The sequence below is a fragment of the Rissa tridactyla genome, chromosome 3, assembly GCF_028500815.1.
Source record: "Rissa tridactyla isolate bRisTri1 chromosome 3, bRisTri1.patW.cur.20221130, whole genome shotgun sequence".
Lineage (NCBI taxonomy): Eukaryota > Metazoa > Chordata > Aves > Charadriiformes > Laridae > Rissa > Rissa tridactyla.
The window spans coordinates 65,261,288-65,285,731 of record NC_071468.1 but is presented as its reverse complement, the minus strand read 5'-3'; the positions used below and the strand labels follow the sequence as shown (position 1 = coordinate 65,285,731).

Sequence of the window (24,444 nt, the reverse complement as noted above, 5' to 3'; positions counted from 1 at the left end):
TAAATAGTATCACCGGATGGCAAAGTAAGCAAATAGAAGGCAGGTAGGAAAGCATTTCATGTGACTTGCTGACCTCAAAAGCTTCTGACATTCAGTACTTCAGAAAACCAAGACTTTTCTCTCACATCTCTCTTCCAGCTATATGGCCCAGCTTTTGCCTCCTCTTTTGAATTTTTGACTTACAGTCTTTGGAGAGTGAAGTTACTTGACAGAAGGAGGGTGATGCAGCTGGTTGAACAAGAGTCACTAACCCAGTGAAATAATACTCAAGAGGCAACACAAGGTGAAGGACAAGAGTGTGAAATGTCACTAGGCCATTAGGGATTTTCTTCTGCTTCCCTGCACTGGGTAGAGCAAAGAGGACCAAAGGCAGAAGCTGAATTTCCAGCAGAAAAGAGCATTCAGTTTCCAAGCAGGAAAGGACTTTGTCTCCATCCACACTGACGAGCCTGAGAGGAAGGAGACAAATGCAACTTATAAAAGGGTACAGCAACAGGTCCTGTCATGTAGTGCTTGAGCGTACTTGATCATTCATATACTCCCAATCTTCCCAAAATGTCAGGATTACTTTACAGCGTTGGTTTATAGTAGAAGAAAGACAAGTAAAAAGTGAAGCGTGGACTTTGGTACCTGTACTCGAGTGGATCAGCCATTAGTCAACACAGGCTGACTTGCGACTCATGCTCTTCAGGGCCCTCTCCTGCTTTGCCCCCACCGCTACCGGCTGTGGATGCCAGGGAGCAGGGAAGGTGAGGGGTCCCGGCCTCGGGCAGGGACACTTTGGGTCCGCGGGGTGATGGGGGGCCGGGGGGGCGGCAGCGCAGGCGTGCCGAGCGGGGCGGCCCGGGGGGCGGCGGGGGACAGCCCGGTTCCCGCACCGATCAGGGGCCGGCACAGGGCGCAGCCCCGGCGGACAAGTGCAAAGCGGAGCCCCGGGGCTGCGCCGCCTCCTGCGCTCCTCGCCCCTCACCTCCCCGCTCCCAGCACGACCTTTTTGGGAGGGAGGGGGTTACCTTTCCTTAGCAAAGTCCCGTCCCTTGCTAGGGAAACTTTCTCCGTGCCTGTGCGGGAGAGGCAACTAGTTGCACTCGCTGAAGTGCGAGGAGTGTTTGGCTTCTCCCGTACCAGCCTCCTCCTCCTCCATCTACCCCCCCCCCGCCAAGTCTCCCCTCCCGTTTTGCTCCGAGTTGCGCTTTATTTGTGTGTAGAGAAAGGGCGGGGGGGGGGGACGACTTGTAGAGGGGATGTCCTGTTTTTGCCAGAGGAACAGTGCAAAAGGGGAACCTCGGCTCGGAGAAGGGACGAGAATAAATAAATAAGGAGCAGCCCTAAAATAAAGGTAGCGGCATATCCCGGCAGCGAGAAGGTGAGTGTCTCTGACTTCCCCGTCCCCGCGTCTCCCTCCCACCCCTTCTGCTCAGAGGTGGAGGAAACCGGCTCCCTGTCGCATGTGCATGTGTCCGCGGAGATGGGGGTGTGTGTGTATGTGTATGTGTGTGCTTGTGTTTAGGGCTTATTTAGCATTGTTTTCGTGTTGGTGCGATAACAACAACAAAAAGTTGCTGTAAAACAAACGTGATGGGAAGGAGCGGCGGAGCAGTGCATCGCGGGGCAGAGACGAGATTTCGCCCCCGGCCCCACGCGAGTTTAGTTGCAAAAAACCCCACAGACTGGTCTCCGGTGCGGACGGGGTGACTTTTTGCCCTCCCAGGCGAACTTTCTGCCTCTCTCCAGGTGACAGTCCCCGCTGTTGTGCCCTCACCCCCCTTCGACTAGTGGTTACCGTGGCTGCTGGGGTAAGAAGCTCCGAGAGAGGCGCAAGCCGTGCCGGCTGCTATCGCATTGTTCCCCGCTTGCGCCTCCCGCCCACCTCCGTAGCAGCGGGAATGGGGGTCCGGGCTGCGCCCCGCCAGCAGCCGGGGGGATGCCGGCCCACCGGGGCGAGGCGGGAGGCAAGGCCGGGCGGGAGGGAGGGAGGGCTTAGCCGGCCGCCGGGTCGCCCTGCCGCGCCTGGGAGGGCCGGGGCTGGAGCCGGGGCCGGCGGCGGCTCCACCGGAGGCTTGGGAGGAAAGAAGTTTTGTGGCGGCGGGGAGCCCCTCCGGCCAGAGCGGCATTAAAACAGGCGGGGACGGTAGCGAGCACCTTCCCGAAACACCCGTTTCTGCCGGCAAGGCTGGGGTTTGGGCAGCGCGGGGTGGGGGGTCATGAGGCAGCTCGGCCGGCACCCGCAGGCACAGGCGGCGGCGGAGGTCGGTTCCGCCGGCCACCCCCGGGCCCCGCTCTGCCCCGGCAGCGCTCGGGGGTCTTCGCTGCCTTCCCTCCTCCGGGCGGGGCGCCGCCGGCGTGCGGCCTTCGGGGTACCGGAGGATGGGGCAGGCTGCTTCCCGGCCGGCAGCCGCCTTCCCCGGTGTCCGAGGGGAGCCGGGGCAGAGCTGCCCGTTGTTTTTGTTCCTCGCTGTTTCCTCTCCCTGAGGGATCCCTCCTGCCCTTCCCCTCCCCCGCCCCGGCTTGTTTTTCTTGTGGTTTAAAGACAAAACGGGTGCGTTTTCGGGTTGTCCCACCTCGCCCCCGCCGCGGGTCCCCGCTGCGCCGGGGGACGGAGGCGCAGGACAGCCCCGGCGCGGGGGTCCCGCCGCCCTTTCCGCCGGCGATGCGGGGTCCTGTGTTTTGGTTTGAAAGCGTTTCCACGTGGGGAAGCCTCTGTATGTGTGTGTGTACTTGATCCGTGAGGAGGTAACAGGATTCTCCGTGTTCAAACCCAGTGGGCTGTTGGCCATTAATTTGCCTCTCCGGCTGTCATTACAGACACTTCCAAAATCAGATACCCGCGGAAAAACGCCGGCTGGGTTTCACAGGGCTCCGGGCGGCCGTTCTCCCCGAGCCGCGGGGGCTCCGCGCCCTGCCCGGGCGGCGGGGGGTGGGGGGGGGGGGGTTGGGTTGTGGGGGTGCCCCGGGTCCGCCGCCCGGCACCCACCCGCGGGGGAGCGGCCCCGCCGCGCTTCCCACCGAGAAGCCAGAGCGGGATCCCACGGCCCAGCCGCTGCCAATCAGTAATTGGCATCTAAAGTTTCATTTACATTTATGAAACTGCCGCTGAGAGCCAAGTAGGTACGGTGCTGCCTCCCCGTTATCCCGCGGGCAGGATTTAAAGCGGAGCAGACGGAGGTATACGTTTATCTGGCGAGTGGCGATGTGAAATAGCTGGTATTTGGAAAACTCCTGGGAGGCACGCTGTACCAGACGAGGGAGAGCCTTGGCCGATTCGAGTTTAAGCGTGAAGTCATGCTAGAACAGTAAGAAACCAGTATTTTCGGTTTTCTGAATTTTGTTTTAGGCGCTCCACTTGCTGAGACTACAAAGTGTGTCTAAGCTAAACTAATCAACAGTGTAGATTTAGAGTGAAGTATACAAAGCAAGCATCTTTTCTGCATAGTAAATATTTTTTTGGTCTGACCTCAGTGTTTATTTGTTATTTGAAGAGTGTACTTTACGTTAAAGCTCAGCTTATATCATTGTTTCATTTCCTTAACCCTCAAAAGAGCAGTTTCCTGGGTTTGACTTTTTTTCCTAGTAATTCTGAAAATGCTGCAGAACAACAAATGTTTGCATACCTACAACGTGTATCATACTGTGAGTAAAGTGGAAATACAGATTGACGTTTCTCTCTCTTCCCCGTGATTCTTTCTCTATATCTGACATCTAACGTTAGCTGGGCTACGTCCGAAACGGCTCTTCTTGCTTTGTTTTGAAAACTCTTACATTTATGTTACCAAATGTAATCAAAATGAATCAAATGTAATAAAAATGAAAGAGGAGTATGTTGACTAATCTTTTATGCATCTTTGTTCACATAATTCATACGCAGTCATAAATTATGTGCGTATATGGTTGTGCTGCTAATAAATTCAGTTGAGGGTTACTCTTGCCGGATTTATATTTATTAATGGCTTCACAACACTTTGCAAAAGAAATTTATTCTGCTGTATAGATAATGCCAATGGGATAGATAAATTCTAAACAAAGAATTTAATGAGTAGGAAACTGGTGGGTTCCCAGTTAACTGCAGTTCCCAGTTAAAATGTTTCAAACAAGGCAACTAGAAATACGGCTATAGATAGTATCCTCTTGCATATTTTTAGCCTCTGATGCAAGCTTTGAGAGCGACTCCTTAAACTTTATGCAACTTTTACCTTTCAGTCCTAGAATTAATCAGTGTTAAACACTGGCATTTGGTATGGGAAAGGTACCTGTCTGTTTCCTTGATGACCTGGTGGTATTACACGATGTTCAATGCAATCTTCCAGTGTTAAAATTCAAACTGCTTTTTTTTCCTCTATTAAATATGAAAGTTAATTCATAAAGAAGAAAGAAATTCCTGGAATTTCTGTCAAGTGCTTTAGGACTCAACTACTAATTTTTTTCTGTGTTATCTTTTTCTTTCTTGAAAGTAGGGATTTTATGAACTCAGGGTAAAACAGGTCTCCCTTTTTATAAGGAGAGTTTATTCAGCATACTTCTATATTGCAGCTGCTGATCATATTTCATAGAGCTGTTAAAGCACTTAAAACCTAAAATTAGGTACTGTCTGGTAGTAAATATTTCAAATCACTCCTTGAAGAAATAAATAGAGAAGTGGGCTTTAAAAAAAAAAAAAAAAGACGTTTTGAAATACATCATTGAACAGAAGTAATCTTGCTTTACTTTTACTCAAAATAATGCAATTCCAATATAAATCACCGATTTCAACACAGTGTGTTTTTTCCTTAAGTTTTCTTCATCTCCTGCACTTTTATTGTGATTTTCTACTGACTTTATTTGATATCATGACCTGCTACTTTGTTCAAGCTATGTTTACTGCGGCAATGCTTATATTAAGAGGTATCAAATTAGCTTCTAGCATACCTGTACTTCCAGTGAGTATTCTTCTGATACTAAGAACTGAAACATAAGTTCTCTCGCTTCCTGGTATGCGTTTCTGTATGGCTTTTAATTGCAGAAGGTGTACACTTGCTTTTTTCCGGATTTATGATGAGTTAATTTAGAGAGTAGCATTCTTAATTTGTAGTTTTTGTCGTATGGTAGTTTTCTGTTTGTCTTTCAGTTGAACGTGGGAATAGGGTGACTTACTCATTATCATTCATTTTTAGTGTTGTCAGGATTTGCAAGAAGAATGCAAACACGGGGGTATCAGACTAACAGACATCTGTCACGTTTATCAAGTATTTTTAAAGCTTTTTGAAAGTTCGGCACTAAACCAGGTCTGGCAGCAGAAACACTCTGGTTTTTGGTTTTTACTTTGTACTTGAGAATCCAATGTTATTTCTACTGTCTAAGGTATCTATAATCTTCTTGCCATTTTGCGTTAGAAAAGCAGTAGTTATGTAGTGCGAGTGAAAGAAGAGTTTTGCTATTTCGTCATCGATTGAGAGGTTTACAAGTAAGCTTTTAATATGTGGTATTAACTTAATATGTGCTGTTTTTCTTTTTTTTTTATTTAAATATTGTGTAAATGTGTGTCCAACTTAACCTTTTCTGTCATTGAAGAGCGCTAATTGATCTTGCTGGCCCTGACATAATAGTATAGTTTGATATTTGAAACCTTTCAGCTTTGGCATAGCCCTTTTAATCACCCCTGAGATTTCAGGGCATGGTTCTACTGAAGGCATAAACTGCTACTCTTTTTAAAATGAAATAAAAATGGTTATTAAAAATAAATTATCTTTTAGGGACTTTTAAAGTCAGTAAATGTTTTATCTATTGAAGCCCCAGGCTTTACAATAGACATTAAAAACTTTCTGCTTTACTTGTATGTATTAGGTGACATTTTAGATGTTGCTTTACAGAAATCAAATTTTTATGAAATAATTTTTTTGGCCAAGTCCATACTTCTGTGTTGCAATGTTATTAAATCTGTCATTAAATCAGAAGTGCTTAAAGGAACTTGGATGCACTTTGCAGTGCGAAAGCTCAGATGTGAAGAGTGCTTATCTGTCAAGTAAAGAATAAAATTTACTTGAAAAGGCAATAAAACTTACATTTTTAGTCCAGGTTGTAATACTGCCAGAAGGATTCCTTTTGGGATGCCTGTAATACGGGACCCTGGTGAAAACTATTTTAAAGCAGTTTCTTCTTTTTGTCTCTAAGCCTGAGAAGTGTGTCAAATAGCTGGCCTGCCTTTTGCTTTAATGTTAAACAGTAAAATTACTTTGATGATTGATTATCCTATATCAAAATGCATCACTGGGCAGTCTCATTCACAAGACTGTATACAGGCTAGCTGTCAGACTTTTGAGCACAATGTCAAATGCTAACGGCTGTCTGAGGAATACTAAAGTTTAAGCATTTTATTTTCAATTTGTTTAAAATTTCTTCACGATAAGGGAAGATTATAATGGGGAGTGATTCTCTTCAGAACTTTTGGAGGTCCCTATACCAGCGAGACTAGGATATATTCGGTCTTAAGCTATTAGGCTCAGGTACTGAACGCTAAACTCTGATTTAGACTGCAGTTGCCATGGATTTGAAAAGCAGGATTTTGAAGGTTTTCTGTGCTAAAATTCTTTTGGGGGTCTGTGACCCTTTCCTAGAATTAAAAGAAATAAATAAAATTATGGCAATTTTTCATTAAGCAGCTGTCCATAGAAGTACAGCGTAGTGAGTAATGTTGCAGGACTGTGTGTAGGGCTGTTTAATTGTATGTAATTTAAGTGCTGTCTCTGAAGAGCTGAGTCTGTCTGGGCTGAGTGAATACTGTGTCTTTACACCAGGGTAGCCTCCTATTGTGGCTGAACTATATATACAATTATACTAATTTCGAGCAGCAAATTGTGAAAAGACCTTCCAAGGCAACCTGCAAAATATCCACATGTAGAAGACTAATTTTCATATAGTCGATAACTTTTTACTTACATTTTTAAGTTCATATGTAATAGATTTTTGGCAACGTTAAAATTTATTACTATTGTGACATGACCCAGTATAAGTTGACATTGTCAGCAGTATAAAAAATTACTGCTGCCTTTTTTTTTTTTAATTGGGTAGATGCAGCAAGTATGTATTCTGCTGTTGACACGTATATAATTAAACCACAAAACCTACATTAAAATACCATGGAGGGTCTGATTTAAACCACAAAAGTAAAAGAAATACAGAGCTGAGTTTGCAACTTCTCAAATAATTCTCCTGTATGACTATGTGTATGTAACTATTGAAATCAATGCTGGTGCATGAGGTAATTGGAAACTTAGCTTGATGTTTTGTGCCAGATCCTTAGCTGTTGCAAATTGGAGTAGGAATGTTGAAATTACTGGAGTGGTCTCACATTATGCCAGATGAGTATCTAGTCCTCTATTCTTAGTGCAGTCTGTTTTTTGGGGGGGGGGTATTGAGGATATTTTATATGTGTGAGATCACATGCACAGAGGAGTGATCCTGCAATACTTAGAAAAAAACAAAGGAAAGTGAAATATAAATCTCCAAATCATATATTCATGTTTTCTTCCACTTTAAGATGTTTTCATACTCCTGTGTTAGAATATATCTTTTTATTTTTTACAGCACTTTATAAATGACTGCAGAAATGCATTCCTAAAAATGATGCCGTTAGAAATATTGTTAACTGTCCATGTACTTTTAATTCCTTTCAGGCAACTTTGTTGCTCATAGGAGTGAATATTCGCCTTGGGTTTACTCAGGGACACGTCATGAGCGCCAAGCCTATTCAGTGAAAAGTGTGAAGTCCGTTTCCCTTGTTAAATCCTACTTGGATGTTCCTTTTTATTTACTGTAGTATATTTGCAGAGAATCACAGAAAATGAAGTTCACCTTACTCCCAAGTGAGAGAAGCTACACCAGCCTCTCTACACCCCTGTTTATGCATCCTGACATCATGCTATATGTGAGGTCTTTCTTCCAGCTCTCCTGAGTCTCCCAGCGTAGACGTGGTTTCAGAAAACCAGGCACAGCTCAGGCAGTTTATGCACGTTTCTTCTGCCAAGTTCTAGCAATGCAACTCAGCCTCAGCCTCACGTTCCTGTTCTGGTCTTCTTAACGCAGAGAACTGGGGAGCTAGAAACTAATAAGGCCAAATGGTACAGAGGTTTTACAAATGGAATAATTATATTCTGGGAAAGGGTCTCCAAAATAAAAATTTCAGGTTACCCCAAGGCAAGATTTGGAGCTGTGGTAGGTTTTCCAAGTGGAAAGATTAAAGTACTTTTCCACTCAGCCACCTATTTTTATGTTTATTCTAATCTGGTGTGATAGAAGGAGCTGGTGTAATGTTCGTATTAATTTGGTTGAGTTGATCGCTCTTTCAGGGAAGCAGTTTTTGTGTTCAAAGCACCGTCCGAATGCTGAGCTCACTGTGCAGCAGTATGGCTGGGAGTCACCTGCAAGGAGAGGAGTAGGGTCTTTCAGCTAAAATGGCCATTTGGTGTGTTTCATAGTCATTTCTGGTAGCTGTTTAGCTACGATTCGACTTGTTTTCCAATTTTCTGATTAAACTATAGCCTAATTTCTCAAAGGGCTAGCTGAGTAGTCAGATTTTTTGGTTTAAGACAAATGAAATGGAAGGAGTTCCTCCTTGATAGTTGTGAAACTACTCATCTTTTGGGGGTCTTGCTTAGATCTGCATTGAAGGAAGTCCAGGATTGGAACTGCAGCTCGAGAGGTTGTGTCAGATCAGGACTAAGCCTGGAGCAGTTTGATGGTGAAGTCTGTAGGAAGAGGTCCATCTAAGAGAGTTGGGGTTGTTCAGCCTGGAGAAGAGAAGGCTCCAGGGAGGACTTACAGCAGCCTTCCAGTACCTAAAGGGGGCTACAGGAAAGATGGGGAGGGACTCCTTATCAGGGAGTGTAGCAATAGGATGAGGGGTAATGGTTTTAAACTGAAAGAGGGGAGATTTAGATTATATATTTGGAAGAATTTCATTACTCTGAGGGTGGTGAAACACTGGAACAGGTTCCCCAGAGAAGCTGTGGATGCCCCATCCCTGGAAGTGTTCAAGGCCAGGCTGGATGAGGCTTTGAGCAACCTGATCTAGTGGGAGGTGTCCCTGCCCATGGCAGGGGGGTTGGAACTGGATGATCTTTAAGGTCCCTTCCAACTCTAATCATTCTATGATTCTATGATTTTGCTCTGGTTTTACATAGTTTGCTAGGTGTATTGGTCCGTATTAGCAGTAAGCTGTGTGTGACCCACTGCTGTGTGTGACCAACTGTATCTGAAGTTCCTACGTCCATCCCTTTTCTGTGGCAGAGGAGGGAAGAGCGCGAAGCTATGTTTTCACATTTGGTGGCAGTGCTTCTTAAGCAGCCTTTTACCCCTCCTCTGCTGGCCACTCGTTTAAGCTGGATCCTTTCCTTGCCGTGGTTCACAAACAGCTGTGCTGGCAACACAGCAAAGGTCGGAATGAGTGGCAGCACCCGCGCTGCCGAGCCTGGCACCGGCGCCGCAGAAATAGCTGCGGAACCACAGTCTCCGTTACCTAATCTGCCACCTCTATTAACTGAAGTGCAGGGTCAAGTCTGCGGGATAGGTGGAATTTTTCAGAATGAAAACAGTGTCTACAAAAATGATCCCTTGATATTTAACCAAAAGGTTTTGTCGATGTGGTCTTTTTGAACTAAAACTGAAGGCGCTGCAAATGATTTGCAGATATATGAGCAGGTTAAAACAATAGCGAAAGTTGTGGTACCTTTGGAGGGTACCACATGATGTTCTCAAAGGAAGGCAGGAGTTCAAAATGGGATACCGGATGATAGAACTTTTCCTGGTCTGTGCAACTGCTGTCCCAAAGCTGGGCTCACAGGGGACAGGCAGAGCGTAACTGCATTAGGAGGAGAATGTCACCGCTGAGGGCTGCAGCACCCATGACGGGCTGCATTCGTCTAACACTATTCCTGGGGAAAATGTGGAATAATTTCTGAAAAGTGGCCATTGCTTAGCTGTCACTGTAGACAAGTGCTCAATTTATGGCAACTATTTTTGATTAGTCTCCACTGTCACAAAGTATTAACTTACATGCTATCACATTCCAAATGCCTTTTGTATGTTGTTCCCATATAACACTGAAGTATGCATGCTATACCACACCACGGGTTTATGAACACTTAAGCATGCCAAACCAGCAATATTATTTTTTGATGTGAGTACAAGTTTGATTTCTAGAGATAAGAGTAGTGATGTAATAAAGTTCTGTAAGGGTTTTGAGTTGACGTGAGTTTTTGATTAATAAACTTGAAGGATACCAAATGAACTTGGCGCAAATGAAATGGATTAAACAGGAAACTAAAGCATAGATTTCAAAAGTACTTACTTGTTAATGAGTCTTTAAAGAGGACAGTACTGCAAAGAGTTTTTCAGGGGCTTGTCATCAAATCAAAAACTATTATTTTACCTGTGACACAAAGATTAGTCAGTTGTACAAGAGGTAATACCTTTGAGTAGATCAATTGCTGACCTAACAAAAGAGATCTTTCTTCTTACAAAATTTCTTTCTGTTGTAGGACTGTAATGCCAGCAATACTGCTACTACAAAGACTGAGGGAAGAGTAAATAATGAAGAGAGCAGATTGCTAAGAGTAGTCTGGCTTGTTCAGCAAACTAAGAGGAAGCAGACAGTAGGTGCTCCACTACAAGTCAGCGGTTTATTTAAAAAAAACCCAACCAAACAACTAGAGGCCATAGCAAATGATCAGGATGGTATCAGAGCCAAAAAAAGGAGTAGTTACATTACCTGTGTAGATAGTATGGGCGCAGCTACTACTGAAAAGCTGTGCCCTCTTTTAGCTTTGAAAAGGAAGCTTGAAAAATTGGAGAAGTTTCAGAGATAAGATCAGAGGAGTAATTAAACAATTGGAAAACGTGTCTTCCAGAGGATGAGCAGATGTTGGTTTACCAAAGGAGAACGTAGCATGGTTTGATCACTGCTAATAAATATCTAAATGGGGTAAAGGAAATCTGGTAAAGGATATGTTGTCAAAGCAGTTGTCATAATTAAAATCTGTGAATACCTGTTTTTCGCAGTGACTTTGTGTTGCATGCTTAGTGCGGGCTCTTAGTAAAAGAGCCTCACCTGTGGGATGGGGAACTTTTCCATGAACTTTACGGCATTTCAGTTGCGTGTGGAGGCTGCTGATGGGCCAGGAACCGCGGTGGGTGCAGATAGCTCTTGTGAAGATCAGCAGCATAAAAAAATGTGGACTACAGAGCACTTCTAACATGGGTTTCAGCGTTTTCCTTGCGCTGCCCAAAGGTGGCACATAGGAATTTTGCTATTTTTCATTCGTTGTGTTCTGGTGGTTTCAGTTTAACTTGATAGCTGTGGTGCAGCAGTGTTAGGTTTGATGGGCAATAATTGTCCTTCCGTTGTGCCAGAAACCACTTCAGCTGCATGCTGGCACCAGCAGGACTTCCTTCTTCTGGGACAGTTTTGCATTCACATTTTATGTTTCCCGTTGTTCAGTAATTTCTTGAGAATGGAATCCTTTCTCAAACGCAGTATTTAGGGGTTACTGTCAACTTTAATTAAGAAAAAGGTTGCATTTCTCCTGCCAAACCAGAACGAAAGTACCCATGTTTATTTTCGGTGGCTTTATTTTTGTATTTCTTTCTGGCATTTCAAAACGTTCCATTCAAGAACTGTATGTGAAACACTTGCAGTAACAGGAATGGCAGCTGCCGGTCAGGGGTGGGCTGACAGCTGAAAAGGAAGGGCACGAGCTTCCTCCTGCATCAGGGTGTTTCTAGGAATCTTAGAGAGTATTTGGGCTTCTTCAGTAACTATCATTGCATACTCATCCTCATGAATACACTCTTCAAACTGTGGCATGGCTTTTTAAAACAAATGGGGTGTATAGATACTGTGCTCTCACGACTTTCTTTTTAACATGTGATTGGATTCTTTGGGTTGATTTATCCAGCCTTGTAAAACTGCTGTTTGCTTTTACTTAGAGGATGTGCTTATTTTTAGGTTCGCCTAAATTCTAAAATGATAAGTAGGGCTTCTGTTTTAGAAATAACCTTTATTATTACCTTATATTATTTTTGTTTCACAAGGTGTCTTGTTTGTTTTGGTTTTTTTTTTTTAATGTGTGAAAGGTAAACTTGACATGTCTTTTGGGGAGAGAAAATAATAAATAATTAATATTTTCATGTTGACAGTGTCTCTAAATATTTCAGCTAACCAAGCATAGTCTTTTTCTTTCTGTTTTCAGTGGCTTGTTTATAAAGAACTGACATGTTTTATTTGGTTTGTATTCAGCTATTTTCTACAATAAAGAGAAGGAAAATGTCTCAGAAATTAACGAAAATATGCCATGTAGTAAAAACCAAAATCCTTCCCCCCCAAAAAATCTAGTTGTTCAAAACATTGAAATGGCCAGCTCATAGGAAAATAAAACTAAAATTTTTATTAGAATTCTAAAAGAGCATGCTTCTCTATCTGTGGCATCTTTACATTATTTCTTTTTTTTTTCTTTTTTTTTCCCCCCTGGGAACTGTCTTTCTTTTTGGTAAGGATTGCATGGGTTTGATCAATCAAGAATTTGAAAAACACTGTGTTTAATTTTTTTTGCAACTCGTTTTCCCTTTATTTTTAGGGGGACACAGTGGGATTCTAGATTAGATTTGTTTACAAATCCAAGCCAGAAACAGTCTCGGCATTTGTTTTATTTATTTCTGGCTGGAATAATCTGTAATTGATTAATCTGGAATGAGTCAGAAGAGGTCTGTGTAGCTGCATGCCTTATCTAAGCGTGAGTGGAGAGGTCTCTCACAGTTGGGAAGCCCCCAAGCATCGGTGGATTTGCAGCTCTGGTTTCAATCTCGGCAATTTCACGGCGTATTGCGCAATGTTAGGATAAGGGAGGATTTGCTGAGGTTATAATTCTGTACGCTGAAATTCTTAAAGCTAATCTTTCTTGTTTGTTGCACAGGTATGGGAGGAGAGTGGTAGGAAGAGGAGGGGAGTCGGTTTTAGACATATTTGGGTACCTGTAAAATTGGGAGCCGGTTTTGCAAGAGAGCTAAATGCTACATTGAAGTATTATTTTACCTGAAGTCAGTGAGATACAGTGCTTGCAGTTGTTTACAGTTTTCTAAGAAATCTTTCTGTTTTCCTGTTTTCCCGCTTGTTTTGTTGTATGATGATAATGGGACAGCAGGCACATCTCTTGTCGCAGACCCCTTCTGTTTCTTACCTGGTGTACGTACCTAACCGATGCAGAGACCTCATGATCTGTGTTGCTCTGCTTTTTTGTCTTGCTGCCTGCTTTTGCCTGGTACCAAATGGTTTTGGGGTGGTGCGACTTGTTTCTAAGTTAGAAGTACCCGATGCAGAGTGGGAATATCATCTTAATTTTTCCTGAATAAAATGTCCACAAGCACCACACAAGCAATGCCACCCTTCAGGAAACGCAGTTCGAGGAAGCAAACTGCACTAAACCTACAGATATACAGGTGTTCACCAAAGACCATGCAGAATTTGCAAGACTCTGTGTAACAAATGTATAGTGACTGGCACAAAAGACAATTAGGCTTGAATTCTGTGAGATTTTCAGTGTATTACAGTTTGGTGGCATGAATTGTGTCTGTTTTCGTTGCCATATTTAATGTCTGGCATGAATTCACATGCTCAGAAGGGAAGATGGAAATAACTAATTATGTCCCAGTTATAGGTGTGTAATTTTTCAGGGGAGGGAGAAGGTAAAAGGAAACTAGATAAGCACAGAACTATAAACACCTGATGGGTATTGAAGACCCCTTCCCCGTTCTTAACATACATGATAACCCAGTATGGATAATTCTTTTGTCTCAAGATGTGGAAATGGCTGAGCTGTATTACCAGGAACAAACGCTCTTTCATCTCCAGCAGGGATAACAGGCAGACCGTAGATCTTTGTGAATCTGAGCTTTGGGGTTATCAGTGTCTTGATGATGGAATACCAGGATTTTATTTTTAATTACTAATTTATTTTTTTTTTTTTTGTGATAATAACATCTGACATTGCACCTTGAAACGTATTCATTTCAGAAGCATGGTCTCTGTATACATTAGAATAGATATTGTATAGCCAGTATATACATTGGAATCTATACTGTATATGCAGTTTAGACATATGCATGTTCTGATGCACATCCATGCCGGGTACTGCGCTGGGATGAGAATGCCGAGTGGATCCTGAAGGGTGCCCTGCGCAGCCCCCTCCGTCTGTCTGGTACGCTCTCACCCGAGTATTTGCTATCAGGGCAAGGGCTCTTGTTATAGAGGGAGCGTCTGGGTCCGTTTGCTTTTCAGCATACCCTGGGAATTCCTCCCGTATTCCGTCCCCGTAAAGGAGCAGCGGGACAGGGTGCAGGCAGGAAATTCATCCGTGCTCAGGCGCCCGCGGAAGTTGCGTGAGTTGCCGTACGAGCTCCTAGAGTAATTCCGACAATTCAAAATATTGATGCAATTCAAAATCGCGTCTTCTCTATGTAAGCAATCCATCTGCGAGTGCCAGCTGCCGCAGGCAGGTGCCGGGCGGGCCACGGAACCCCGCGCGGCTGGTTTCCCGCCAGCAGGGGCCGCTGGCCGTGCTCACCGCCAGAGCGGGCGGCAGCGGGCGGGTGGCGGGCACGCCGTGCCTCCCGGCCACGCACCCCGGGCGCCGGGTAAGGAAGGAGCTCAGCGTTTTGGAGGCCACTAACAGACGGAGAAGTGGGTCCCCGGTGTGCTACAAAGAGTTCCAGAAAACTCTGACGCTTCTCTAAGGGTAAAATTCCCATCCTGAACACGCTGAAAGTGGACTGAAACCAAACTGATCCGATGAGAGCCGTATCTACCCCTCTCGAAATGATGGCCTGAGGAAGAAAGGAGAGGAGGAAGGGAAAGACAGACATTCCATATTTCCCTGAATTCTCTAGACTGTGGAGCAAGATTTGAGTCTACAATGAAATATGAGTTTTTCAAGAGGCTTATTTCATTCTCCTTCGTATCAGGAGGTGGAGAACAGTTACCTCAGCTAAGCCTAAAGAGGCATGCAAGATTCCCAAGCCACTTCTACTTCCTGCAAGAATCCTTCTGATTAAAAGGAATCCAAAAAGCAAAAATTGAGAGCTAAAAAGAAATTAAAAAACAATCTGCATGCTTTCTCTTCACCTGCCAGTTTTCCTCAGGAAAGCAGTACGTGTCCCTGACTAGGTCATGCTGTCAGGATGGCTTTGCTTGCCTTTTTAACTGTTTACGATGTTTATGGTATTTAAAATTTGTTAGTCATTTGCTCTCCCTTGAAGTTAGATATAGATGATAATGTTTCTTAAGAGTTTTTTCCACTAAAGGAAGATTGTTTTTATTAGGGTTGACATTCCTTTCAAGAAAATACAGCATTTGTGTAAGAAAACACAAAAGCCAGTGAGGCTAGAAATTAGTTAATATAAATGCATATAAATTTAAATTAGTTCTAAAATCAGTTAGAAATATATCAAGCAATAGCTTTTCTGAGATTATGTTGAGAGGTGAGTTTTCATTTTGCCTTACAATATTAGAAAGCTGACGTCTTCTTTTTCTGACAAAGCACAGACAGTGATCTCCTGTTTCTAGAAAGCCTTACAATTATTTTTTTATTTTTATTTTAAAAGTGTTAAATTCGTATGTTTTTCTTATTGACTTGCCTGCTAGTAGTTTCACTTGAGTTTTGAAGAAAGCTAGGTTATAAAGCACATCAATCTCATTCCTTAGCTGGGGCATGGATCTTTCTTCTTTTCCAAATATGATACAATTAGGGACTGAGAAAGCAGTATGCTTTTACCACCCAAGATACAGTTTTGGACTGTAGATACAGGCTAAGTTGAAATTCTAATATATCTGCATTTGGTTTCCTTTACTTTTAATTCAGGTTATATTTTATCTTTTTCACATGAGACTCCATGTGATATGCATGCAGACAACTAGAAGAAAGTTTTCCTAAGTAAGAAAAGATTGAATGTTAGGCGGTGCCCGTTTGTTACTGCCCGTACCCTCTCTCCTGCTCCTTCAAAGAAAAGGGTGTCATGGGAAACAACTAGTATGAAATCATCTAATTTAGTGAGACTGCAGTGCATACGCACTAGTTCCTTGCGCTGATTCTAGAGCAGTTCATTTTCTCATTACCTGCCTTGCGTAACCTTTCACAGTGCCTCAGATGTCACCACTTCTCACTGAACATTTTGACTCTCAACCTGTGGCTGTGGTAGAAATGAGTTCTTCCTTGTCGCTATGAATTAATTGTGTTAACCACAGCAGCATCCTTTCTGTTTATTCTCTAGGCTTCTTATCAGCGTGTTTCAAAACATAAAAAAACAGTATAGTAAATTTGACTGGGATCCTGCGGCCCCCTGTACTGTGCTGCCAGAGCATCACCATGATAGAACCTCAGTAGAAATAGGTGTTCTTCAGATGAAACAGAATAAAGAGAACCTGACAATGTGCCCAAAGGGATTATCATGTCAAAAAAAATTGTTGTGGTAGAAACTGAGGACCACCCCCCCATAATTTCATTTAAGAAGACCAACTGCTAGTGAATCAAGAGGGGACTTTCTTCCTAAGTTTTTGGGTTGAAGTGAAAGGGAGGAAAATTTTTGTCTGATAGCCAAACTCCTCTTCCAGATGATGGATTCTTCTTGGAACTCCCATCTCTCCATCTGGCTGACTGGAGGGCCTGAAGCAGCCTCTGAAATACTCTTGGGAAACGTCAAGTGTTTTAAGGCTTTTTTTTACCTGTGGATCCCCAAGCTTCGCATTCTGCCTTGAGCTGGTGAAAATTGCAGCACAGGATCTTACTAGAAATCCCATAGAAAATGAAACTGCCTCAGTCAGTTGTTTAATTGTTGCAACCCTAATTTTCTGAAGAAATCATTGCAAGGGGAGCGGTCACGTCTTAGATGTCTTACATTTTCAGTCATTTACAAAGCAGTATGCAGCAGATCCTCAAGTAGTTTTTTGTTTTGTTTTGTTTTTTTTAAACTTATGGGTGTATCTCTGGGAGGAAACACATGTTTCTCCTCATGGTCGAGTCCTGGAAGTTGCAGTTTAAATTTGATGAAGTGTTTTATTCCCCCAGATAAAAATAAATAAATAAAAAATTAGATTTAAATGCATTTGTTGATGAGGAAAGTCAGGAATCCTCCTAATTAAGACATTTCTTAGAAAGGTAAAATTTTTATCTGGGAGCATAAAACACTTCATCAGTTTTAAAGCCACATCTGCAAGGACTGGATCAAGAGCAGAAACAGGCATTTTTCTTCATTCTGGCTTGTCTGTGAGTTTAAGACTTTTAACAACAGTTTTAAAAAATATTTAAACCCAGTTAGAAACACTTGCAATATAATAGGGATAAGAGTGCCCTCCCTCCCTCTGTTTTTAATCTGGTTCTCTTGATGGGATAAACTACAAGGTTGAATTGGTAACTGGATTATTGCCTCATAAAACAGCACGAGGTTACTATTATCCTTTAATTTTATATCTTTATTAGGGAGTAATGTTGGTCTTATTTAAATCACTGACTTCTCTAATGGTTTTTCTCCTCTTTTACAAATTTATAAAACTAAACCCTAAAGGATTTGGTCTAAGTGCAATTGGCATAACTGCCATTATAAAAATCATTGTGTTAGCAGTTGGTTATAATCAGCCGCTTTAACTGGCCTCAAAATGTTGCAGGATTTAGCTGTTGGTAGGTAGAATACTGATAAAATATTAATTCTAAATTTTATTTTAAAAAGCTCCATTTCCAGTAAGAGTATTTGAATTTTGAGGCAGTGTGAAGTTGAACAACAGAGCCCTAGAAACTAGTATGATATGGCATGTTTGTGCAAAGGATATATTTAACACATTGTGTATTTCTGCAAAGATTAAACAAGCTTCTCTTTGTCTTGCAATTCAGTAAAGTAAGTTCAAAAAATTCTTGAGGGTCAGTCTTTTTTAGAAGGTGACTAATACAAGTGGCATATTCAGTGATGTGTTCCAGTGGATACATCCATCTGAATTTTGGGATACAACACACACATTGTGGGTCGGTCATGGGCAGTTCTTAATAGTAAAACTCCTGTTGGACTTACATAGTCAGGATGCATTTAAAATATTGATACGCTTTGTTTTTTAAGGAAAAATGTGACACCCCTCCGTTGATTTCAGTATGCTTTGGTTAGGATCATGATGGATATGGAAAGAAACATGAATACGGGGCTGTCTGTTATGGTATGGCTCCGTAGTTGAGTTGTAGTTGAGTTTCCCACAGAAAGTGATGGATCTGTCATCTTCAGTGACTGACAGACAGAGTTAGAGCATTAATGTTTGAATGAAAGCCAGTCAGTAAACTTAGAAACTAGTCAAACAATTTGTTCGAAATCTCGTGTTTTACTGTTGGGTGCTTGACTGTTTCTTTCCGCAGGCAATCTTACTAATGCAATAACATGCACACTCTTCAAACTCTTAATTAAATTAAAGCAGATTTTGTGTTTAAGTTATTCATGGAATATTTTAGGATCAGTTGTGGAAATTCGCCTTTATGTTTGGAACTGCTGCCTTTGGCAGGGGCTGCCACAGGAAATGCCATGTAGAGCTGCTTTCTCTCAAAATACCCATTGTTCTTGGTAGGCTCCTCTCTGAAATTTGCCTGTAGTGGGTGTTTTAAAGAAGCAGTTTTTTTCCCCTTTTGTCTCCATTGGACAAAGACTGAAGAAGACTTTTACAAACACAAGGGTGCGTGCTCCACATTGACCAAAAAAACAGGGAGGTGGTTACTGTTTTGGTGAAGGCATCATGGGCAAAGTCTTGGATCCCTCTGAGCTCAAAACTGAAGCCATTTTGAAAATCAGGAATTATTTTTAGCTTTCTGATAAGGTGACATAGATGCAATGCGACTTGCTTGCAATTGGTCTTTTCCTTCTGTCTCTTCCATCATGGCAAAAATTAATGAAATGCAAATGAAAATCTTTTTGAAACTTAGGGAGGGAAAACAGGGGGGGTGTAATCTTGTGGCAGGAAAAAGGGGAAATAAAGGTGAGGGTGGAGAGAAAGTAGACTGGGGCTGTAAAAGTGCGTGTGTGTATGTTCTGGGAAATACCTAATGCAAAGGAAATTTTGGGTGTTACGTTTTGGGGAGTAAATGGATGTATGTCAAGTAAGAGGCACTTCAGACTAAGAGAGGAGGTATTCACAGGGCAACGTAAGGCACTGGATGGGGGACATGTGGGTGCAATGGCTTGTAGCTCCGGTTCCTTTCAAATGTTCTGCAAGTGCCAAGGGAGCTACACATTGTTCAACCTCGGGTAAGTAATGGTTACGTTTACGCAGGTTGGAGGTAGCGTGAGGTATAAGTGCTTGCAGGTCAAAAATTAAAACAAAGATGCATAATATGTTTATGTTATTGGGCATACTCCCAGGTAATGGTTTCTTGGGGTGCCTTGTTGATAAACAAATCCAGGTAGTGTTGATAAACAAATCCAGGTTGTTTGGGTTCCTTAATTTATGTGCTTGCATACTTGTATTTTTTTTTTCTTTTGAATGTAATACTAGCTTTGATTAATGTTACTATGCTTATTATATATATGAAATAACCCCGGCACTTGTTTTGTTCTAAATTATGCAAATTTGCATAACTCCAAAGTGGATCTTTTCTGAGAATGGAGATTGTAATATAATTGTGTGGCTTTATAGTTAACGTTACCGTAATCATTGTCTGCAGAACTCTTAGAAAATAGAATTTTCTTATTGAAGATCTCAATATTTTATGAGAGTGATTCACCTATGAGAGAAGGCACAGACATAGTGGATAATTAGGGTAATGTCTGTCGTTTGGCACTTTGTAGGGAGTTGCTTGTTATAAACCACTTTGTGTATTTTATTTAATCCTAAAGGAATTTAATGGACCTTAGAGAGGGGACTTCATGCTGATAATTGCATAATACCCTTTTTCTGCCAGGCACTTAATGACTAAGAGGTTATCATTAAAAGTGTATTAAGCAGTTTTGTTCAGTGTTCCATAATTGTCTTTCTAATATGTTCTCTCAAGGGTTATCTTTTGTTGTCTACTTAAACAGCTGCCCGTATTAAACATTTTAGCTTTTTTATTGGTTTGTTTTCTCAACTATTTTTTCTTGCAGGAGTGGAAGAGTTATTATTTAAATGTGTTCCTGTTTCTGCTGGTGTGTTTTAGATAGCTTCCCAAAATATTACTGGAGGCGTTGAAACATTTTATATGAAATAGGGCTACACAGAAGTCAATGGGAACTTTGCTGCAGACTTTAGTGGAACCACAGCCTCAGTTTAGGGTGTTCGTTTATTGCAGATTTGCCTGAGAAGTGACGACCACGGAATAACATGTTAATTTTCTCTCTTCTCTTTAATTTAGACTACTGAGCTGTAAATTGAAGGGAAGATAATTTCTGCTTGTGGGGAAAGAAAGGTGAATAACCTCCATGGAAGACTCTCAGGATCTAAGTGAACAGTCAGTAAGTACAAATGTTGCTAAACGGAATGAAATAAATTCAACTCTGTTCATGTTGTGTGTGAAGGGATTTGATTTAGGATTTGAGAATTATAGCAAGATCTGGGGAAAGCTTCTGAACTTTTAGATTCAAAACTTTTCTTAGTTCGTACATGAAATAAGTGGTTTTAATCTTCTTTTTTACCCATTGAAGGTAAAAGATCATAGTACTATAGGATTTTGCAGAACTAGAATTGTTGGAGGGCTGATGGATAGAATTAAGGTACACTGGAAGAATAAAATCTTAAAAACTTGCACAGTGGTACGCCTTGTTCAAATAATTGTATCAAAATGTATATCCATAGTCTGTAAGTTTTTAGCAAAGCAGGAGTTAACAAAAATGCAAACAAGAAGTTTCAGATGGTCAGACTGTGTCAGATGACATACATGAGTTGTTTCAGGACTCTCTTGGATTTCAAGGGGACTGTGAGAATTGTCCATGTATCTCCCTGTCCTGTGTCAGAGAGATTCACCTGGTCACTGATGAAGTAGCTGGGAACAACAAGGTGGACATTTTTTCTCCTTTTTCCTTTTTAATTTTTCCTTTCCTTTAAGGATGTGGTCTCCAGACTTCCTTACCACCAAGCTGCAGTTCTGAGGAGGCAGCATGCTCCGATCGAATTGAAAGTTGGCTGTGCTTGCCATCCAAAGTATTGGCTTTGTTTTTAACATCTAAATTTCTAGTGGTCACAGTACTGGCAGATTTTGTGAGTACCATGATCCCCACGAGACTCAGCTTGGGCTCAGTGTACCAAAGATCAATAAAGGGATTTCATATTTCTATTTCTGACATGCTGAAAGAGGTTATCCATGTAATAAACTAGTTTTAATATCTTTTTTTATAGCAGAGACTTTAGTACGTAACACAATTGCAAGGAACTGAGAAGAGCTTGCATGTATTTTTAAAATGTCAGTAATTTACTTTAATAAGAAGTACTTTGCTCCTGACTGGATAGTTCCTATCGGAGACTTTATCTTGGACTAGAGTTTTATTGCTGATTTAAAATGGTACAGAACTGGAAAGCCTTAACGGTGTCTTAAGTAACCGTGGTGGCACTATTTGGGACAGCTGCACGTATTTATGTATTTAAACTGTTCCCAACCAAAACTTTAGAGCATGTAAAAGCTAGATGGCTTCATAATTTAATAAAGTTTTATAAAGGTCATAAAAGATTAAACATAAGTTCTTCTCTCACAGTCTGTGAAACAATTATTCTGTGCGGTATTCATAGTATGGTTATTAATAGGAAGTAGATGAGCCAGTTTAGCTTAGTACAAAAATGTGTTTTCGTAGTAGTTAAAATGTTCTTGCACCACTGGATGCCTGATAAATGCATACTTTAGTAGCCACTTTACTGCCTTATTGTAGTTAATTTCTGTAGTATTTTTCATAGTTACTACATAGCTTTATGAGAACCAGTCTTGCAGATTACAAAGTGAGGTGAAATCTGTGCCTAGGATTTGCTGTCCTTACACTGTTGTTAGCATCACAGAAAACTGAGATGCAACACAAGAGTTTATTCTTCTTACTCTTTGCTGAACGGTGTCAGAACTTCAATGTAATGGGTGGGAAGAGGCCCCTTTCATCACTCCCGTCATCCAGGTGTGTACCCAGACTAAGGTCTCGCCCAGGTGTTGGGCACTGTCCTGGGAAAAGGAATAGTGGAGTGAAGCCCATCTGCCTAGAGCAGATACTGGACCTTCATTTCCCCACTCCAAAAGTCTCTTCAGTATTATACCATTGTTAAACTCCTCTCACAGCCAAGTTTTAAAAAATAAGATAGTGTTTCTGGCTTATTCCTTTAAAAGCTACAGGGCAGGACTGTGGGCTAGAGATCCCAGGTAGAAGGGGGCGTTCTCTAGCTGAGGCTTTAGTGGTTTAAGCTCTAGGAAAGTATCAGATGTGTATCCTACAGCCCTTCTGCTTGTCCTGCCCTGGTGTTTTGTAGTGGTTAATGTGTTTTGCACTGGTTAGCCCTAGGCAATTTCTGCTCATCGTGCAGGATTTCTGGTTCTTGATGTGTTCAGGGAGCCTACGTACTTAATTCTGGCTTCAGGATTCCTCTCTGGGAGCTGGGTGCATAAGATTTAGATCATGGAAATTCAAGGAGCCAAAGGATCTAGCCACTGCTGCGAGTGTATTAGATTGTGTGAATAAGCATGAATGCGAGACCTGTGCTCAGACTTGCGCTGGCACCTTGCCCCGAATATTCTAGTCCTTGGTTATTTGAAAGTCTGCCTGTCTCTGCAACCGAGATGGGCTAGAAGGTGCTTGCTGTTGGAGAATGTGTTTGATGGACAGTGGAGTTTTCTGAATAGAGAGATTCCTTTACTGAATTCATTTCCCTGGGTGGTCTAAGAGCCTTTCATCCTTGGGAAAGGAGGCCAGGCACATTTACTTGGGTTAGTTAACAAGGTTAGTTTTCAAGTTTTATTTTAAAAGAAAAGAAATGATGCTAATATCTGCAAGTAGGTCATCCCATGAAGTATGATGGACTATAGTGTAGTTTTTATTATGACAGTCTTCTCTGTAAGACTGAGATCCCTACTATTGTTCTAACTCGAGTTTTTTGTTTACTCTGTCTTATATTCTTTTAAAATACACTAATAAGAAATGATTGGTTCTATGATTCCTGTCCTTAAACTATATCACAGCCAGGTGAAACCAATATGATCATAGTTATGAGCAGTTCCACAGCATCTCTGTTGCCATACAAGAAATAAACTCTTCCACTTTGGTTTCAGAGCAGTGACTGCATGACCACATGCTGCTTCAGAAATGGAAGTGCACCCCTGTTCTCTGAGCCTCTAAAGAATCGCATTTGACTGAATTGAGCAGCTGCTGTGTTTTCTGAGATGCCAGCTTGATTAGCTGTAATAGATACACCATTTATTGCATTATGTTGCTAATTTATTTATTTTCCTTATTTTTATTTGTAGTAAATTCCTTGCCCCGCTACAGTTTTTTTAATCCTTATGCACCAGCTGGTTACCAGTCAGTCTCTTTGCCTGCTTGTCGTACCGTGCTGAGCTTTTTCTCAGCCTCCGTGCTGAGAAATCTCTCGTGCTTGTTTTCCTTTGCCTTCTCACCCAGTCTTGTCTGGCAGAGGTGGGGGAATCCAGTCTTAATCTAGATTATACGGTGATGAAAAGAGCCGGAATCAGAGTGGAGTTTATTACACTTCGGTTTTCCTGGCTTTACATGCAACCGCATAAGTAAATAGCTATATTTTGAAAATCAGCAAGAAAATAATGCAAGTTGCTACTTGACACAGGGGAAGGTGGGATCCATCGGGTGCGGTTGAGATCCAGGGAGTTCCTGCAGCTCCTGCAGGGAGTTCCATGCCGGCATGGAGCGGGCTGGGGCTCATCAGTGGTACGGTACCCTCCGGGGACGGGGTGTGTGTATGTGTCCTAAAGAGCTCACGACTCTCTTTTTCTTTCCCAATTCGGATGCAGAATACATCGTGCAGAGGAAGGAAGTTTGTTTATGAGTATTCTGAAAGAAACAGAAGAAAATAGTAGCACGTGTATTTCACAGGTCGAAGAAAATAACCAAACGGTCCTTTTTATATTCTGGTGTGATGTCTGTCACCATGTGCGGGCTGCTATTTATCAAGTAGAAGAATACTTAAAGCCACATAAATTGTTTTTACACGGACAGATGTAGCTAGGTAAAAATGTAATTTTAATAACTGTGATTGCCATAGATTTTATATACACTAAATAAAACAAAAGTAGGAAATATAACGGAACATGCTAGATTTTCTATTACTATTATTGCTATCCTTCAGAATAAATATGCTGATTTCTTACTAAATTCTAACTAGAAATACTCTTTCAAAAGATGCATGTTAAAAAATCTTCTATTTAGTTTTGAAATGGGAGAGAAGGAAACTTTACAGATCTTGTATTTATGAAGAATCTAGCAATTGGGAGG

General features: G+C 41.9%; 1 protein-coding gene across 9 annotated transcripts in view; it reads left to right on the top strand.

Moving 5' to 3' along the window:
• Positions 1–962: 962 nt before the first annotated feature.
• EYA4 (EYA transcriptional coactivator and phosphatase 4) overlaps positions 963–24,444 on the top strand; it is a 154,719-nt gene continuing 131,237 nt past the window's right edge. For 2 of the 9 annotated variants that reach the window (XM_054195172.1, XM_054195178.1), the window contains exons 1-2: positions 1,500–1,796; positions 20,370–20,469. In XM_054195172.1, coding sequence (XP_054051147.1) covers positions 20,437–20,469 — 33 coding nt within the window. In that variant the 5' untranslated portion in view covers positions 1,500–1,796; positions 20,370–20,436. Of the gene's footprint in view, positions 1,367–1,498; positions 1,797–2,988; positions 3,294–20,369; positions 20,470–24,444 lie in introns of those variants that run through there. The other 7 variants (XM_054195176.1, XM_054195175.1, XM_054195177.1 and 4 more) reach the window with 5 other exon arrangements.